This window comes from Pithys albifrons, chromosome 6 (genome assembly GCF_047495875.1).
Source record: "Pithys albifrons albifrons isolate INPA30051 chromosome 6, PitAlb_v1, whole genome shotgun sequence".
NCBI lineage: Eukaryota > Metazoa > Chordata > Aves > Passeriformes > Thamnophilidae > Pithys > Pithys albifrons.
The window spans coordinates 60412162-60430775 of NC_092463.1; the positions used below are offsets into that span (position 1 = coordinate 60412162).

Genomic DNA, 18614 nt, shown 5'->3' on the forward strand with positions numbered 1-18614 from the left:
TAGCCAAGCCCCTTCAGCTGAGGCTGTGGTGAAGTTCTGGGGTAGGAAACTCTGTTTTAGAGGTGACTGAACCCCCAGTATGTGTTCAAGGGCAATCTGAACACTTTCTGAGGTTAGTGTTGGTGAACCACCTGGTTTGAGGTAAAGGGCAATTAATTACCTCTTCTGAAACATCACTTAAGTGTTAATTACTTAGCAATGTAACTACCAGTTCAATCAGCCTGTAGAGGCCTTTAACCTCAGTGTGGTTATTGAACAGGAATTTCAAAAATAGGATTTGCATGGTAGTGCTGCTTGTGTAAAAACACTTTACTTTTTACTGGGCTGCCTTTAAGTGTTCTTTTCCATCCCAGTAGGAAAGGGGCGGCTGTTTTTTTATGGAGTGTGTGCATTATCCTGACAATTCCTTTGCATGGCTGACATGCTTTGGACAGGCTGGCTGCATATGCAAAATGGGAAGCTTTTAGTTCAGTTTTCTGCTTGTGCTGTGAGAGAGAGGCAATTATTTTGAGCCCTGCTGGTGGTATGAGCAAGTTCCAATTATGCACTGTACTGAGTAACTTGCTTCCTCTGATGTTAATTATATTTTTGCTTGCTAGCACTTTATGAGGGGAAGCAAATAACACTATTTATGCAGCAGAGACTCTGTGCTTTCATAAAGGGGTGCTGGGAGAATCCTTCTTTGCGGGTTCCTTTTCTGTTATAGCAGTCCACTGACTGTTTCATGGCAGTTGTTACAGAAATGCTGTTGGCCAGGAAAATTGCATGCAGCAGGAAAGGAGGTCAGTGTGGTAGACAAATGAAAGTTAGAAATGGAAGGTCTGGAGGGAAGCATTAAGGTTTGTGCATTAGGCCTTTGGAGCCCCAGCCACAATAGCCACAAGTGGTACTAATGTAGATCTTGTATGGGTGATGTGTGTCAGGGCACAGAGCAAGGCTCTGGAGGGCTGGGAGCTGCCTGCTGAGATGCTGTTTGGCAGGGCAGGTGGTGAGGGAATGGCCTGCTAATGGATCTGAGCAAGGATCCCCAGCTCCTGGGCCTGCAGGAAGAGGTACAGAGCCTGAAGAAGGCGTTTGGAAAAAGTGGTTTCATGTCTAGTTGTTGCTCTTGGGCTCCACTATATCAGGATTTCAGTGTCTCCTCCAGTCTGGGCTTGGTTACAGCTGTGTCACAACACTGGGGAGACCAAGGAGTGTTGGTTGCAATGAATGTGTATGTGCAGTTTATATAAATTAAAGCCCAGATATAAATGAAGGCTCGGAGCTGGTCTTGCCTGGTAAGGCAACACCTGAGTAGTGGTTTCAGGCTCTGATAGTTTGGTAGCTGTGCAAGTTAAGCAGTGTGAAGGCAGGAAAGAGCAGTACCCCCTGCCTGGGGTTACCTCGGGGTGCCCTGAGTGCAGAGCTGGCTCAGGATGGGGCCCAGGGCTATGCAAGGGGCCCAGCAGGGCACTGTCTGTAGCAGGTTATCATGTATGCTGCCCACAGGAGCCTTTGATCCTGACCTGTGACAGTCTCACCATCCTTATGTCCTCGTCCTACCTGTGTTTGGTGAAGGCATAGCTTTTAAAGATGACTAAATGCCAGCTTTTAAAACCTGTTTTATTTTCATCATTATTTGAATTAATTCTGAATCTTCCCAGTATGTGTGTCCAGTTCATTTGATGTTGTGTCCTTAAATAGAGTCGCACCATGTGTCAGATTATTGGAATCTGGCTAAAATATTAGTTTGCTGCAGGAGAAGAGGATTGTGCTGGATTGCAGCATTCCCAGCTGCCGTGCTAGAGTACTGTTAGTTCCTCTTTAAATAGAATGGCCAAGATAATTCATGCAGCTTTCACAATCTGCTGAAATCAGTCTGGGCATCTCCTGCATTTCTTTGAGTGGAGTATAATTTCTTTTGGCAAATTATGGGCCCGTACCAGGGTGTGCTTTGTATTCAGAGGTGCTTGTTACACGAAGATTTCCAGCACAAAACTTTCTACTGAGGCTTTCCTTCGTTGAGGTCAAAAAGGTTGAAGCTTGACTTTGATTAAAATCAAGAAAAATCAAGCACTTGAGTTCATTGATGGACTAGTTAATCTGCTGTGTTTACATCAAGAGTTTCTATTCTGAGAACACTTTTATGAATAATGAAATTTTCCTTACAAATTTTGGTGGATTGGGGTGTTTTTTGATATTTTTGCTATTTATTTTGCCAGAAACAATGTTTTTTTAACATAATCCTGTCATCTTTCAGTTATTTGTATGAGCAGGGGAGAAGCCAAGAAAGAAGGCTGAGGAATAGGGTTAATTTATACCTGCTGATGTCCTGGTTCCATGTTTCAAAGGTTGTAGTCAAACTTGATTTGGCTAGAAATACCTATACTGCTTTTGCTTTTTTAAAATAATGTGTTTGAATTGCAGTAATCTTATCAAGTTACTTTAATTTATAGTTAAATTATGCAGAAACAAGACTGAGTCAACTGGAAGACTGTCATTGTGAGAAGACTTGTCAAGTAAATGGATTGATCTACAGAGACAAAGACTCATGGGTTGAAGATGATCACTGCAGGAACTGCACATGCAAAGTAAGAATTTCTGTAGAGTTTCAGGAATGGGACCTAATGAAAGTGTGGAAATGGCCTTTGGAAACACAGTGTTAACTCTGAGAATGACTGTTTTTAGTATGCATCTAGTGGCAGGATGGACAGTAGAGAGGGATATGGTAAATGAATAAAATTTTGACATTGCTTATTTGCAGGCTTCATAAATAAAATCTGCTTTCCCTTGACAGTACTGCCTTATTTGTTCTAATTATAGCAGTGAGGACTTTGCTGTTGTGGGGTGAATGGGTGGCATTGCCTGTGTTTGGTCTGGAATTGTTTTCACTGCAGTAGCTTTTTCAAAAAGGAAGCATTATCTCAATAGTATTCATAGAGGCTTAGTGGCATCTTGCATGGCAACAACTTACAGATTCTGTTTGCAGCATTTATCAGTCTGAAAAATCCAAGGAACAGAAAGAGAATTAGTATGTAAAACTTGTATCTTCGGAATTATTCAATAAATATCAGAAGAGAGCCTTTGTTTGCTCAGGAAAATAGAAACCTGATTGTTAAAAATCTCAGAGATGGTTGGAAGAGGCTACAGAAAGCAGTGCTTATGTTCTTGTAAATATGGACTCAATGCTTTCCACTTAATGGGGAGTAAAACCAGTAATATGTGTCCAAATGGGGCAGTTCACCTTCAGATGCACTTTGATTCATTTTGTAGTTGGATGGGATTAAATTTGGTAGTGAAGGATGGGTTTGTAATCCAGTATGCTATTTGCATTTCCTTAAACAGTTTTTATTTGTGTTTTGTGTAAAATACTCACTAAGTGCAGCAGCAGTAGTAGAATTTTGTCTTAAACCCCTTTGCTTAGAGTGGAGTTGTGGAATGCCGGAGGATGTCCTGTCCCCCTCTTGAGTGTCCCCCTGATGCTCTCCCAGTGCACGTGGGAAGTGAGTGCTGCAAAGTGTGCAAGGGTAAGTGCATCACACAGACTTCCCAGTTCCACCCTCTGTTTAAGCAGAGTTCCTCAGGTACTCTCTTACCTATTGTTAGTGTGAAATTCCTGCTCTTGTTTGGGGCTGGGAAGTCTTACTTGGCTTCAGCCTGGAACTCCTGTTGATGTTGAGGAGCATCAAGCCCAAGGTCTGAACTTCCTGTTGCGATGAGTAATCAACTGACCTGTTACCTTTTTCCTTATATTTTATTGCAGATTGAAAGATTGTTCTTTAAAATAAATATGACAGATTATCAGACCCTGGGTTAGTATCACTGTGCAGAGTGAGAGTTTGCTGTAATTAATTTCAAAGTAAATTAATGAGAAGAAAGAAAAGTTAAGTAAATTTTGTGATCAGTGTTATTGTCAGTTTTCAGTTCCTCCTTCTGGTAATGAAACCTGTAAAGTAATGTTCATGGAAGGAATAGTCAAGATATTTTGCTTTAATAGCAGTAGAAGGAACAAAGGCAATTTATGTCTGAAAATTTTATCTGTATACTGATGCCAGTCATACCTTAAGAAGCACAAATTATCTTTCCCCTGATCTATTCTGGAACTGGTAAACTTCATACATGAGGTTTGCAATACTTTATTAAGGCAGGGATGTTGAATTATTTTAAGACTTATTAGGAAAATAATAGCACTTTTTTTGGCATTCTGTCACCCTTCTTCAGATGTGGAATTCATTAGTTCTGTGCACAAATATCCTTTAGCTGTGATCCTGCACTTGTTCTTGTTTACTTATGTAATCTCATTTCTCTCAGCTGTGTATCATCAGCATGAATATTCTGCACACTAAAAGATGTTCATGAGCAGAGAGTGCTTGGGGGGTGAAGTGGCCATGCTGGCCTGGTTTTTTTTGTCTCAAATATCTCTGTTTGTAACACAAAGTCTAGAAGGTTCTTTCATGAAGCTGGGCACTTCTCTTGGTGAGTGTGTGCACAGCGGTCAGAGTATGGCACAAAGGCACTGAGGGGCACAGAACTGTACATTCAATATGTATGCCCAGGAGTAAACTGTGTCCCTGTGTTCTTTGGAATGGGAAGAGGAACAATCAAACTTGCCTTTTGTCAGTGATTGGCACAAACTTGACTCGTTATTCTGACCAGAGCTCAGCATGTCAGTCAGTGGGAAGAGACGTGTGGAAGTTGATTGAAATTGATTGTAAATGCCAGCTCCTTGACAAAATGATGTGCCAGGACCACAGTTAGGCACTTCTGGGGAGAGAGGAGTAATTGCAGAGGGTTTCCAAAGAGCTGCACTGCAGGTGCTATTTTCTCCATGCTTTTTCTGTTTAGCTCTGATAGAATCATCAGTGGTAATTTCCTGTCTCTAGGGGTTATTGAATGGCTGGATTATTGAACACTGTCCTGTCTTAGCTAAGGGTTAACAAACACAGTAGCTCTAATGTCTGATATGTTAAGGGGTTTAGGTGGTTCAGTTTTGATCCCTGCCATCCTCTGTTAGCCTTTCAAATAATATTTGACAAAAGACTACAATTTAGTGTAAAACATCATTTTCCTGATTTGTATATTAACTTGCCTTCTGGTGTGCCCATTCTTTTGCTCAAAGCAGTCATGTCAGGAGAACAGACAGAAAGAAAAAGGAAACTTCTATATTCATATCTTCCCAAAATAGTTACTGGGATTCCTAATTTAAATGAAGTTTCCTGATCTGAAGTGTTCTTATGAAGTGAGATCACAAGTTGGGCATGAAAACTAGGGCAGCTTTTGAAAGACAAAGAAAATTAGGATACCACAAGGAAGATGCCTGTTTTTTAAATGCTCTGGTAGTGATGAAAGCTGAGGTCTCCTGATGTATTTTTTTTAAGAAATAGTTTTCACAATAGGTCATTAGAAGGAGATGATCTAGTAGTCTTTTCTGCTTAAAATCTGGGAATCAAACTGGCTGTGACAGTTGCTGCTGGGGTGTCCCTGTAAGGGGGACACACATGCACCTGTGTGAACACCCCTTGATATTCAGGAGAGAAGTTGAAGTAGAACAGTCCGAGGTAGGATGTGTCTTTTGAGAACAGAATACTCTGGGCACTGGCACTGGGCATGTGGCTTGACTCAGGACACTGAAAGCTGGGCTCAGCTGCAGCATAGGATTCATATCTTTCAGCTTTCCTTTCAGTGCTGTAGGTTAGACTGTTACCTGTCAAGTGCCAGGAAGAGCTGAAATGCCACAACAAAAGTTATTTTGTCAGTGTTTAGCATTGATCTGGTCAGTAAGACAGGGTGCTTTTATAATGGATGCTTGTGTGAGGTCATAACAGTCCAGCTGTTCTCTTTAATTAATGGATTTACTGTCCATCTCTGAAGTGAAATTTAGGTGTGTAGCTCCAAGGGGGCTGGAGGTGCCTACTCCATGGGGACAGTGTTCCCACTTTGCCTTGAAGTGGATGAATGATGCTCACATGTTGATTCATTTGTGGAGCTGCTTATGTTTGGCAGAAGGATCAAAACTTCAGACAGGAATTTTTCAGTGGGAGCTTTCAGTTTCCTGGGAAATCTGCTTATGTCATGTGTGCTTGAAGAATATTTTTCCGAAATAGATTTTTACAGTTTGTTGATTCAGTGCAGTCATTCTCTGCATCTAATCCATTTTTGCAGTGCTCCAGCAAGTTGAAGAGTTCACCTTTGTGCCCACAAAAAGATGTGAAGGCTTAATTGAAATGTGTGCTTGTATTATTCTTTCAATGAACTGTACACTAAAAAATGTCTCCAGTTCTTGAATTGACTCACAAAGACCTTTAAGTAGCACAAATACTGTGGCTAGTCTACTGAATGTCAGTAGTGAAGATATTTTCTATTGAATGCTAAGGAATTTAGTCAGGACATGTTGTTCATGCTCTTATTTCCTCTCTTTAGTTTAGGTAAAAATGCTGCTTTCTGTTAAAAATAACTTTATTGTTTGCTACTTTGTTTATAATTATATATAATACTGACTTCTAATTGAAGCAAAATGCATCGTATTTTTAACCTCTTTATACTTTTGCAGTGTATGTGAATACTGGTTTTACTTTTGTGTTGTACCTTGCACTTGTTTACTGCTTAAATACTGATTTAATTTATTTTTAATCTCCTTCCTCTCTCCATTTGCAGCAAAGTGTATCTATGGAGGCAAAGTGCTCGCAGAAGGTCAGCGAGTATTAACCAAGAGCTGCAGGGAATGTCGAGTAAGTTCCTGCTCTATACACTTCCCCTGATTTTAAATGTATCTGTGGTGTTCAGAAGTGACAGTGAAAAGTTAGTGCATTTCTTTAGGCTCCCTTCATGCAAATGTGACATCTGTTGTCTTGAAAAGGTGACCTTGAAGTCAGTGAAAGCCACAAATACGAAAACAAGGCAGGAATATGACCTTTGCAGGATACAGAAAATAGGGGCAAAATCACATGGAAGGTTGTTTGCTCTTTTCTCTCTGCTTTCATGAGCTCTGATTATAAGTAGGAGCATCTTCAGCCAATTTCTAATTTCAGCCAAATTGCTAAAAGCAATTCAAGCAACCTGGTGCATGTTGTTAGAGTTACTCTGTATTTCCCCTAGTATTAAACTGTACATAGGCTCTCCTAATTATCACAGTGCATTCCTGAGTATGGGGCTGGGCTGGGCTCTTTCTTGGCAAATTCCTAACACTGAGGCAACTACAGTCAGTGTGTAAGAACACAGGTAAACAGGCTGGGCTAGAACCACTCAGGGAGTGTTGATGAATGTGAGAGTATTGGAAAAGATTGCAGTGATCTGGTTATTGTCGTGCTTGTAGTTGAATGTACAGAGCAGCAATTTTATGTTCACTAATGGAAATGGACAATAACTGGTTGCAGATGTTGTGAAAAGAGCTTGTTATGCAGAATTACTTTGCTGTTGTTACTATTTATCTGTAGGAGTGCTCAGCACTGCATATACAAATGCATGGGCAAGGTCGTTTCCTTGGAAGACAGACTGAGATGCCTGTTATTTATAATGTGACATAGAATGTTTATTTGAGGGGAGAATGAGAACAGGAGGATTTTTGCATTAAATTGATCTGAGTTGTGTCTGTGGAACTTCTCTGTTTCTTGTAAGAGTGTTGTATTCATTGTTCTGAGCATGGTAATACATTCACGAAGACCAAAAGCAAATACTGGCCATCAAATATCTGCCATTAGAAATGAGTAAAATAATGAAAGGAGCTTTTAAATTTTGCTTATTGTTAAAGAAAATGATATGCCAATGCTAATTACAGTAACGATGCAGTTGGCATATACATCTTAATGGAGAGTATTGATAAGTATTTGAAATGACATCCATGACTGTGATACCATAAAAAAAAACTATTGGATCCACACCTTCAAAAAGCCTTGAACAAGCAGAAGGTATTTCTGCAACTGTACTTTAAGAGGGTATTACACCTCACTGGCCTGGGGAGTTTTTTAGTGGGTGCTTGTGTGTGCTTCTGGGGGGTGGTGTGCATCCATCCAGGAAGTTCATTCAATGTGTCTCCAGCATGTTGACCTCCTAAATCTCTGAGCAAAACACCCACTTATTTCCTGCCTCAGTCAGGAGTGCTCACTGCACGGAGGATGAGTGGTGAGGAGTCAAACTGTGGCTGTGTCATTCTTCTCTGTCCTGTGTGGACAAGGTGGTGTATGAATAAAGGAAGGGCTTTGTGATCAGGGAGGACTATAACAAATTTAATATGGTTTAATTTTCCAAACTTGAAAATCAGACGTCAGGTTTCACAAGCTGATGATCCATGAAGGAACACAGTGAAGGGTACACATCAAATGTGAATTTAATAGCTTTGATAAAGGTGACTTAAAAATCTTTGTGCCTATAAAGGAGGATATATTTGTAGGGGGGGTAATGTCAAAAAGATTAAGTTGAAATTTCACATTTCAATTTTTATTTGAACTTAGATATTTTATTCTTTGCACAGGTACTGATCCAAGCTTAAGAGGCTTTTAACTTTTATATTTTTCCATCTAATAAAAAATAATAATACTACTAATGGATCCAGCTAGATCAAAGATTTTCTTTATCAGGCTGTGAGATGTTTTTTTTTTAATTTCTGAAAACTAATCCAGACTAAAAATATTTATGATGTATATCCTCTTAACCGTAAGCACAGATGTTACTGATGAACAGCCATTCCCAGCTGGAATCCTGACCACAAACACTCTCCAGATGAATCTACAGTGACAAAAAGAGTGCACAGGTATTTCTAAGGGTCCCAGAATGTTGCTGGTTGGAAGAGACCTCTGGAGGTCCTCTTGTCCATGTCCCCTGCTTGAGCAGGGCCCATAGAGCCAGCTGCCCAGGACATGTCCAGGTGGCTTTTCAGTATCTCCAAGAACGGGGACTCCACAGCTTCCCTGGGCAGCCTGTGCTGGGGTTGGTCAGCCTCACACTGAGGAGTGTTTCCTGATGTTCAGATGGGCCCTCCTGTGCTCCTGTGTGTCCTTGGCCTCTGGTCCCCCACACAGGAGAACACAGCTCCATCCCCTTTGCACCCTCCCTTCAGGTGCTTCTGTGCATCTCTAATTAGCAGGTTATTGCTGTAATAATTTATTGCTGCTGTTTCCAGTAAATTGTTGGTATCTCAGCCTGTGATCTTGACCTTTGTTGCCTCCAGTTCTTCTCTCCATCCCACTGCAAGGGAGGGAGAGGGGGAGGAGGAAGGGAGTGAGCAGACCATGATTTCAGTGGGAGCACTAAACTGGAAAATCCCATTCCTAAGCCATGACAGGCTGTTACTGATCAGTCTTTCAGGAGAAAGTTCCAAATAGCAGCCTTAGTTGTCGGTCTAAGAACAACGTTGTCCCTTATCTTTACAAAAATCTTTTTAGTCAAGCTTCCTGAAGATCAGTGGACCTCTGTCCATCTTTCTGACTGCCAACTCTCAGCACTGTCGGGGAGGAGTTTGGGTTTGTACCTTTTGCTGTCAGAGGTGTTGTCTCGTTACAAATGGGCATCACCATTCCCGGTCCAACAAAAGTTATAGAACTCTCTCTGGTGACATTAAATAAGAAACCCACAAACAACAACAACAACACAATTGAATCAAACACGTACTGAATGCAGAAAGGTGCTGGTTTCTAAAGCACATAACGCTTGTATTTTCTTGCCTCCCCATCGCAAGAGGGATTTGAACAGCTGGAGAGAGACCCGACCTGGACCATGAGGATAAATAAGGGGCTGGAGCATCTCTCACAGGAGGAGAGGCTGGGAGAGCTGGGACTGTTTAGCCTGGAGAGGAAGAGTCTCAGAGGGGTCCTAGCCATGTCCCCTCCTCCCTGTCCTGGGCAGAACCATGACACAGCTCAATCAAGACAGGAAAACCCCCAACAAAATAGCCCTATCTGAACCTTGCTATTATTTTTCAAAGCCTGTCATCTGAGAGATGAGCTGTTTGTGGTACAGATTTTCACTGCATGTCACTGATTAGGCTTACAGCCAATCCTTATTTTATGTACTTACCTTTGTAATTACAAGAAGTTTAATTATCTTATTGTAAATGTTTGACTCCAGATCTCATTCTTTGTGAATTGTATGCCACAGCTGAAGCTTGATGTATTTAGTCCAGAAAAAAATGTGGTTTTGACATCTATTTCTGCCCAGATTCTATTACTACATATGTGAATCAAGTATAAAAAGGAGTAATTTTTCCAAGGTTGCCTGAAGCAATAATTCTGAAGTGTGAACTGTTTTTACTTATCTCAGTGAATAAAGCCTGAAATCTAATGATGATAATTCTTATAATTGGATCTGTACTAGTTTATAACAAATTAATTTTAACCCAAAGAATACTCGACATGGAAATGTTTTAATTGTTTTAAAAATGAATTACAAATCAGGTTGATTAGTTTTCCCAAGATGCAAATTCTGCAGAAAACAGGAAACTTAAGGAAATAAAATCTTACTGTCATTACATAATGGAATTCTCAATTTGTGTTCTTTTATCTCCTTATGAGTCACTAAAGAAGCTGTGAGCTTGGATTAAATTTGTCTTCAGCATTTTGACTCATCCTGATCTTTGATTTGACTTTCATGCCATTTCTTGGCATATTTTTGACCAGATTTATTGTCAGTCAACTCTTCTTGTCCATAGGTTGCTGTACTGTTTGCTCTCTCTCCTGTAATTGTCCTGTCTGAACTTAAATAGGCAATGAGTTATATATCTGAAGCCAGGGCTTTTCTGGCTGCTGGCTTGATAACATGATAGGAAATGATGGCTCTGAGTGCCTGGTTCTTTTATCATCTGTGCTGCTGCAATTGCCCAGGAGCCATGGGGGGTTCCTGCCTCTCCCTCCTGGCAGTGAGATAAGAGGGAGCCCTGGCACCTCCATTAACTGTCCTGCCCTACCCTGCTGTGGGCACTTGCTCCGTGATGCGGCGCTGTCTGAGAGCCTGGAGGGAGCTGCTTCTGTCTTACCAACCAATCCACAAACCCTCCTGCCTCGGGCGGTTTGGAGCATTATTTTTCATGACAGCAACCGATGCCACTTGCCAGTGAAGACAATTGGAAAGCGAGAGAAACGCCTTGGCCCTGCTTAGCCTGAGTATTGTGCCCTCCAGGCTGCAGAGGGGGCAGTTTGCATTCCCTGGGTCTGCTGCACCGCCCAGCTCCAGGTGCTGAGACCTGTTTTCAGTATTCCCTCCTGTTCAGAGTCCTCAGGTTATGAGAATAGTGGCCTGAATAAAATTTTGTCTTTTTTTTTTTTTGGTGTTGGTTTCCCTCTGCTTTCTTAGCCCTGGATGTGTTTGGATCCTATTTTTCAAATTATCTTTGCAATCATGATAGCTAGAAAATGTAATTTCTTTGCTTGAAGAAAGCAGAAATCTTTTCGTTCCACCACAAGAGACCTCATGAAAAATATTTTGTGAGGAGTGAGGACTAGATTAATGTTAAAAAAGGTGTGTTGGCAACGTAGCAGGCTGCCTGCTTTCTCAGTGGAGTTTCACAGCTTGGAAAATGGGATTACTCAGGTGTGGCCAGGCCTGTGGGGTAGTTACTGCAGTTCCTACTGAGCAGAAATCCCAGCTGTTAATCTCTGCTCCACTTGCCAGCTCTCAGTGATGGCAGAGCTACAGAAGGGGTGCTGAAGAAATAAATTATGGTATGAGAAGGGCTTTAGGGGGGTGATAAAAAGTGAAAAAGAGGCTATTTTGGGACAAGATTTTAAGAAACAACTAAATAAAGAGCTGGAGAGCTGTTTGGTCTGGAGATACAGTGAGGCTGATGTGCTGGATGGGAAGAAGATGGAGTAAAATTTGATGTAAAATCTCCCCTGAAAGGCTTTATATCTATGATTTTAGAAAATTTCTCTCAGTAACTAGACCTCCTATCACAGAAATCTGGCAGAAATCAGTCACAGAAAATTCTTAAGCTTGATTTTATCTGGCAGTTTCTATGGGATGCCTCAAGATGAGCTTTCTTCTTTGAAGGACCTCGTTTTGTAAACGAGGTGATCAGTGATTCTAAAGAACAGACCATTGTAGTTGGACATGGGAGAACAACACATGACACTTGAAAATACTGGTCTTGCTGGGTCTGTTTGAGTTGAGTAACTTCTCAGTGAAGTGTGTGGACTGTGACACAAGAGGAGTTGTTATGGGTTCACCTAGGTGGGCCTAGATTTGGGCCCTGAAGTGTGGACTAGGCCGAAGCTGTCAGCTGACTTGAGCTGGGCTGAGCCAACAGCTGACCTCTTCTAGCCAGTAATTTTGTATTCCATACCACATTATGACATCATCTCCAGGGAAGGAGGAACCAGTGTGGGAGTGGTTAAGGCAGTCGCTTCTCAGCCCTCCTCTGGGGAGGACGCACGATGCTGTCCCAGGGGGGATGGAGAGGACCAGGCCCACCACTGGCTCACAGGGTACCTCAGGAAAGTAAAATGTGTTGTTCTGGGTCTCTCCTTTCTGCTTGGGTTTGTCTCCCTGGGGAATAAGCTTCTTCTTAAGTAATGTGTAGTTAGGACAGTAGAATTTGTGTGTTTGTTAAGAAGTTGACGTGGGGAACTTGTTGTTGTAGACTTGTGTGAGTGTATATTTGTACTCTCTTCTAATTGTCTCTTTCTTTCTGTGAAAAATATATGTAGATTTAGTATAAATGCAGTTTGAAGTGTTTTTTTTTTCTTTCCCCCCTCTTTTCCTCCCTTTCCCTGGTGTTAGGAGGGAGGCTTTTCTCTCTGTGCTTGGGGGGGTTGGCAGTTGCTTATCTCAAACCAAGACAGGAGTAAACCTCAGACTTGCATAAAGAAGGGAGATTGTCTCTAACAAAAACCTGAACTGAAAGGCTTTAATTCCCTCAAATACTTGGCAAGATGACAACTGTACTTTGAGACTATATTTGGTAAAATTAGTATAGAATTTTGAGCTGAAGTGCCCTTTTATTTTTTTTCTTTTCCTTTCTTTCCTTTTGACACTGGGCAGTGAAATGTACAAGTAGATCACTTTAGATTTGATGTTATGGTGGAACAAATGATTTTAACTTGCTAGTTTACTAGTGTTAGTGTTGTTACTAGAGATTACCAGTGTCATAGATGGAAAATGATGTGATCCTTGTCATAGCACATGCTTTCACCAATGTAATTTAAAAAAAATTGTTTCTTTTCAGAATGGAGTTTTAGTAAAAGTAACAGAGGCTTGTCCACCTTTGAACTGCTCAGAAGCTGATCATGTCCTCCCAGAGAACCAGTGTTGCAGTGTCTGTAGAGGTAAGCCAGGAACTCTGCATGCTTGCAAGTTGCTGATTCAACAGGGAGAACAATTCCTTTCTAATGAGATATTAAGTAACTCCATAAGCTTGAGTCTAAACCCAGTCTGTGATATCCTTTGGTTAGAAGACTTACCAGACACAAAGCTGTAATTGCTCTGAGTTAGAGAGGAGGAAGGTGAAAAGAGTTGGGAGAGAAATCTACCTCTTAAGAATTCCTATTAGAAGGATGTTATGTTTGAAAAACAAATATATTTTGTTGCTTAAACTTGCAACTGCACTGGATGTGCAGGGGTTTGGAAAAATGGGGGTTTTAAGCTCTTGATTTTAAAATCACAGAAGTAGTCTTAAGATTCCAATGTGATGGCTATTTAAGGAGGTTGATCTGAGCACTCTCAGGACTAACTTACAAATTAAGCTGGACAGTAAAATAACACAAATACTTTTAAAGTTTTATTTTGTAACCCAGGAGCCCAGAACCCCATTTTTCCTGCTTCCAGTGGGGTGTTGAGGTGCAGGTTCCTCTTGCTTGTTCTCTCTCAGCCCTGTGAGTCCTGGTTGTGTGCTGGACCAGACTGGACAAGGCACAGCGAAAACCTTAGTTGAGGAGATCCCCTTAATGAGGAAAATGCCAATAAATATTAATTAATAAATATGCACAGTTAAATATTGACTGAGAGCTTGAAGTGTGAAACACACGCATGTGGTTTCAGGGACCAGCACTTGCTGGATCATGGTCTAATATACACATTAATTCTTTTCAGCAGTTTCTAGAAACATCTGTAGCTATTTAAGCAAGCAGAAAGTGTTGCTTCTCTGTCCCTCAGAGGGCTTGATGTCTTAATGGTACTTCTTAACAGATGGCCCAGTTTGATCTAGTGCAGTACTGAAAAAATTACATTTCTGTAAAGAAATTGGGATGCTTCAGAGTTGCTCAAAGATAAGGTCTGCAATTACTCAGTTCCATATTATTGTTAATGATAGGTACTCTTTTAGATATTAATCCCCAAACTGGCCTTTTTATTTATAATATAGCATGAATATATATGTAGATTACGATCTCTAGAAGAAAAGGAAGGAATTGCACTTTCCCTTCCTATGAATTCTTCCAGTTTGATACATTAAACCTCCACTTCAGTTCTGCTTTAGCTGATTGCTACAACAGTACCACCTCCTTTTGTATTTCATCTTTGCTCTTTAAAGTTCTTTGAAAATGATGCCTAAAGATACGATTTTGTCAACTTTACAAAGGCATAAATTTCCTTTAGCATTGCCAAGCTGCTTTTTATATCTTGGAGTAGAATATGTGCTGCTTGACACTTGTACTTCAGTTGCATGCAGCCCAAAGTGGTAGTGTGTAATTTTCTCATATGTAGAGTGCTGTTGTTAAAAATGGGTGTTTCTTAAAAATTCCATATTTGGTGTGGGGTTTATCAAACAAAGAGGTGCCCAGTGATATGGCAAGCAGGTCACAGTTTGTAGTTCAGTCCTGTGCCAACATGTCCTTTACTGGGAGAGGACAGAGTGCTTCCCTTGTTTGCCAAAATGACCTCTTTCAGAGACTGCATTCAGCTTGTATTGTCTAAGCCAAAGGAGTGAGGAAGCAGCACTGGAATAACGGCAGTCCTGAGTAATCAAAATGTCTGTTGAAGGCCACATGGGCCATTTGCACATCATGTGCAAATTTCACATTATAGGTATGATGATGCAGATAGTTTTGGTGCATCAGCCCTTAGCTAAGCCTGAAGTTACTCAACAGAATATTTAGTAAATGTTTCCCAGCAGTGTTGAATGGGAGCAGTATTTCTGTGTGAAGTTTGGCACTGCCTGTCAGTGACTTGTGGGTTTTTAGGCTTTGTGTCAGTTTGTGCTGCCTTTAGTAAATGTAGTGGTGGAAAATGAAGTTTTCTGCTATAAGTTTCATGTTCTTTAAAATTACAGAATAAATTTGCTGAATTGGGCAAGGGTAAGAGGTTTGCAGCTTGTGCTTTTCGAGCTGCAGCAAAGGAGTTTCTGTTTAATGAAAGAATGAGTGTGAGGGGATCAACAGAAGGGAATAAAACCAGAGAAACACAAAACCTTCATGATGCTGTGCTGTGAGACTGTACCCTCCTCAGGGATCTCTGTAGTGCCTACCACAAAAATAGCTAAGTGCCTAAAATCAAATAGGATCTGCGAGGTAAAGAATAAACCTGTGGTTTATGGAGATGGAAACTGTGAGGGGGCAAAGAACAGAGGTGAATACTGTCCTGTACGTAGCTGGTGGGCTTTCTGGATAGTCATTGTTGTTTGTAAATGGTGAGAAAAGTGGACAGCAAATGACTGTTCTTCATGTTTGCTCCATGAGTTTCTAGGATAGCAAAAGGTGACAGTGCATTGCTGAAAACCAGTTTCTAGATTTCAGTGAAATGATCATTTGAGGCACAGAGCAAGGTGTGGAAGGGCTCAACTCTGCTTTAAAATGACAGTTTGTTCCTGTGATTGGATGGGCCTGAATGCAAAAATGGGCCTCACCAAATCTGTGTATGGCATCTATCCTTGAACATCATGGACAGTATACCCAGTTTTCCCCTTTATCTGTGTGCTTTACTATGTCTGCTTAAACTATGAGGCTGCTTTATGGTTTTCAGCAGGACAATGTCATGTTATTACCCTGCCTTTTAGGCTTACAGAAATTTTAGTTAATTTTCAGGTTTTGCAAAGAGTCATTGTGTCATCAAATACATTTTTTACCACTTTTCTGAGAATCACTCATTTTTCTTACAGCACGCCTGCTCCATTTTTTTATAGCCCAGGGACAAATCTAATACAAAAAATAGTGTCATAAAAGTGTTTTATTGTTCCCTTTAGCTGTTTTTCTCCTTGCAAGAGACAGTGTATAATTTTGAAAGAGTGGATTTTTCCCCCTCTCCTTTGAATGAGTGATTCAAATAAAATTTCATGAGAGAGTTTTTATGTTGTTGTGCTCACAATTTTAAATACACAAGAATAGCCTTAACAGCCCTTGCAGCTGCAGATGTGCTCTCCTTAAAGGGAAGAGTGTGATGGAATAATGAAATAGCAAGAGTGGGTTTGTTTCTAGAGAAAATAATCTTTATTTGCTACCCTGTGACAGGATTGGACTGATGGGTATAGATTGCTGGTGCTCGTTAGCAGTACATGAAGGATCTTGTTGTTGAGGAAGTGTGAGGTTTACAGCAGGGAACAGCCTTTAAATCTGAAACCAGGGCTTCTGCCACCCTCATTTGTACTGTTCTGGTCTGTTTTGGGGAGGTTTTTCTCCTTTCAGTCAGATGGTCAGAAGTCTCTTCAGTTGGAATGTTTCTCTTCTCTCCCAGCGGCGAAACTGGGTTTGGATTCTTCAGGAATCGAATTTTTCTCATTCATTGGAGTTACTTCAACATTTTAGATTTACTAAGATTAAATGGAGGTTGATAAATATGAGTTAGTTTATTTCTAAACATAGTTGCAGCATTACTGAGGATTTAGAAGAGCTTTATATCTGGGAATAAAGGAAAAGGAATCTTGATAAGCTTGTTAGTCTCTGTAGTCACCATTATTCTGTTGCACACAAATAAGCTCTGTGTAGAAGTGCTGCATTCACAGCAGCTTGAAAGGATTTATGAAGTTACTGTTTCATGGCAGAGTTCTGGGACCACATCTCTGAGGGTGGAAGAGCTGCTGTTCAAAGTGCTTCATTGCTCAGGACTCATTAAAAACTGATTCAGATCATGGAAAGGAATAATTGGTAATGTAAATTTTATGGCTCTTCTTACGACTTCTCCCCCAGATTTTCCTTATGTATTTATGTCCTAACTGTGGGGTTAAGTCATAATATAGTAAAGATTTTTAGGCTGAAATTACCTTGGACTTCTTGAATATTCCTTTTGCTCTTTAACGGAAGCATTATCCAAGTTTTATTTTTTTTGGAGCCTGTAAGGGAAATGTGAGGGATAGCTTCTTGAACAGCAAGAGGACAGGGCTTTTAGTTTTTGATGTGAGCAGCTAAGGATATTGTAAGAAGTATAGAAGATATTACAGGTGTTATAAGGAAACCCTCAGAAATAATGAGAGTCAGCACATTTATTAGTGGTCACTCTACAGACAGGATGAAGTAGAAACATTCTTTTATGTTCTTAGGAAAAAGGTGGAGCAAGCACTTCAGAGCCTTGATAAAGGAAGAGAGTGATGTTTCCAGGAATGTTTGAGCAAGGAACAGAGGTCATCAGGCCTGGCAAAAATGAAAACACACTCATTGGTGTTTGATTCCCCTGGTGGTATCTAATTGTATCTTGACTCTCTGGAATGACCTGAAAGGGCTGTTGAGGACATTCATGACTCTGTGTGTGGAGAGGATGGTTTCTGGCATCAGTTCTGAATGTGTTCATCTGTAATTTCAGTTCATCCCTGCCTTGTCATCTGTGTTGGCCTGAAATTAGTTAAGATATTTGAACTGGTTAAGCTTTTCTGTGGTCGGTCCAATCCCCTCCATTTGCCTGCTGGCTCAGATGTGATGATTCCATTTTAAGCCATGTTTTGTATTTAGGGAGGAGCTGACTGTCTCACCTAAGACTTTGCTGAATATTCTGAGTTATTTTCACCTGGGCACTTGGAGTGTGTGCCCTCTGCCAGGTGCCACCCAGGGCTGAATTTGGACACCTCACTGCGGCATCAGTGGTGGGTTTGGCATCTGTGTTGGTATCTGTAAGGAATCCTGGCATCCATTTCACACCAAAGAATTAAGAACAATCAGATTCTTGCCTCCAAACCTCCAGCTGGGGCGAATGGAGACCAAGGTCTGAGAAACCCAAGAGCCACAGTTCCTTGGGGTGCACCTCTTGGCTCTTTGACGTGCTAAATGGGCATTTTCACTGCGAAAAGAAGTGATGGAGGAACCTCTGATCCAAGCAGGGCTGTGCTTGCCCTGCCAGAGGCACAGGGAGCCCTTGCTCTTCCATACCATCAAGTACATTTTTTTCTCTGCTGGTGAACCTTAAACTGCAGTTGTTTTGTAAAACTTGGTGACATACAGTGTTGTAGGCACCACAATGTTCCTAAGAGGAATGGATTCCACTCTCCACTTACACAGATGCTGCACAAGGTTATGGGAAATAAAAGTGGAGACACTTCTGGACAGCATTTTTAAAATATAGGAAACAGGTTTTTTATAATAATAATAAATGCTGAGGCAACCTAGAGATGTATTAAATGTTCTATCATTGTGTATTTCCTAGTGGCAGGAGAAAAATTAAAAGTCCTGTAGAGCCTTTGATTATTCAAGTTACAGAAATAGTGTTACTTTTTTCCTTCTATGCTCTTTTAACAGCCTTCAGGCTTGAAAACCTGAGCGATTTTGAAGGGAGACAGTTTGTGTTGATAACAAAGG

General features: G+C 40.9%; 1 protein-coding gene across 2 annotated transcripts in view; it reads left to right on the forward strand.

The window, feature by feature from the left end:
• The window catches only part of NELL1 (neural EGFL like 1), a 282113-nt gene that overhangs the window by 69730 nt on the left and 193769 nt on the right, over nt 1-18614 (forward strand). For both annotated transcript variants that reach the window (XM_071559105.1, XM_071559104.1), the window contains exons 8-11: nt 2436-2570; nt 3404-3506; nt 6634-6707; nt 13130-13229. In XM_071559105.1, coding sequence (XP_071415206.1) covers nt 2436-2570; nt 3404-3506; nt 6634-6707; nt 13130-13229 — 412 coding nt within the window. The remainder of the gene's footprint in view (nt 1-2435; nt 2571-3403; nt 3507-6633; nt 6708-13129; nt 13230-18614) is intronic.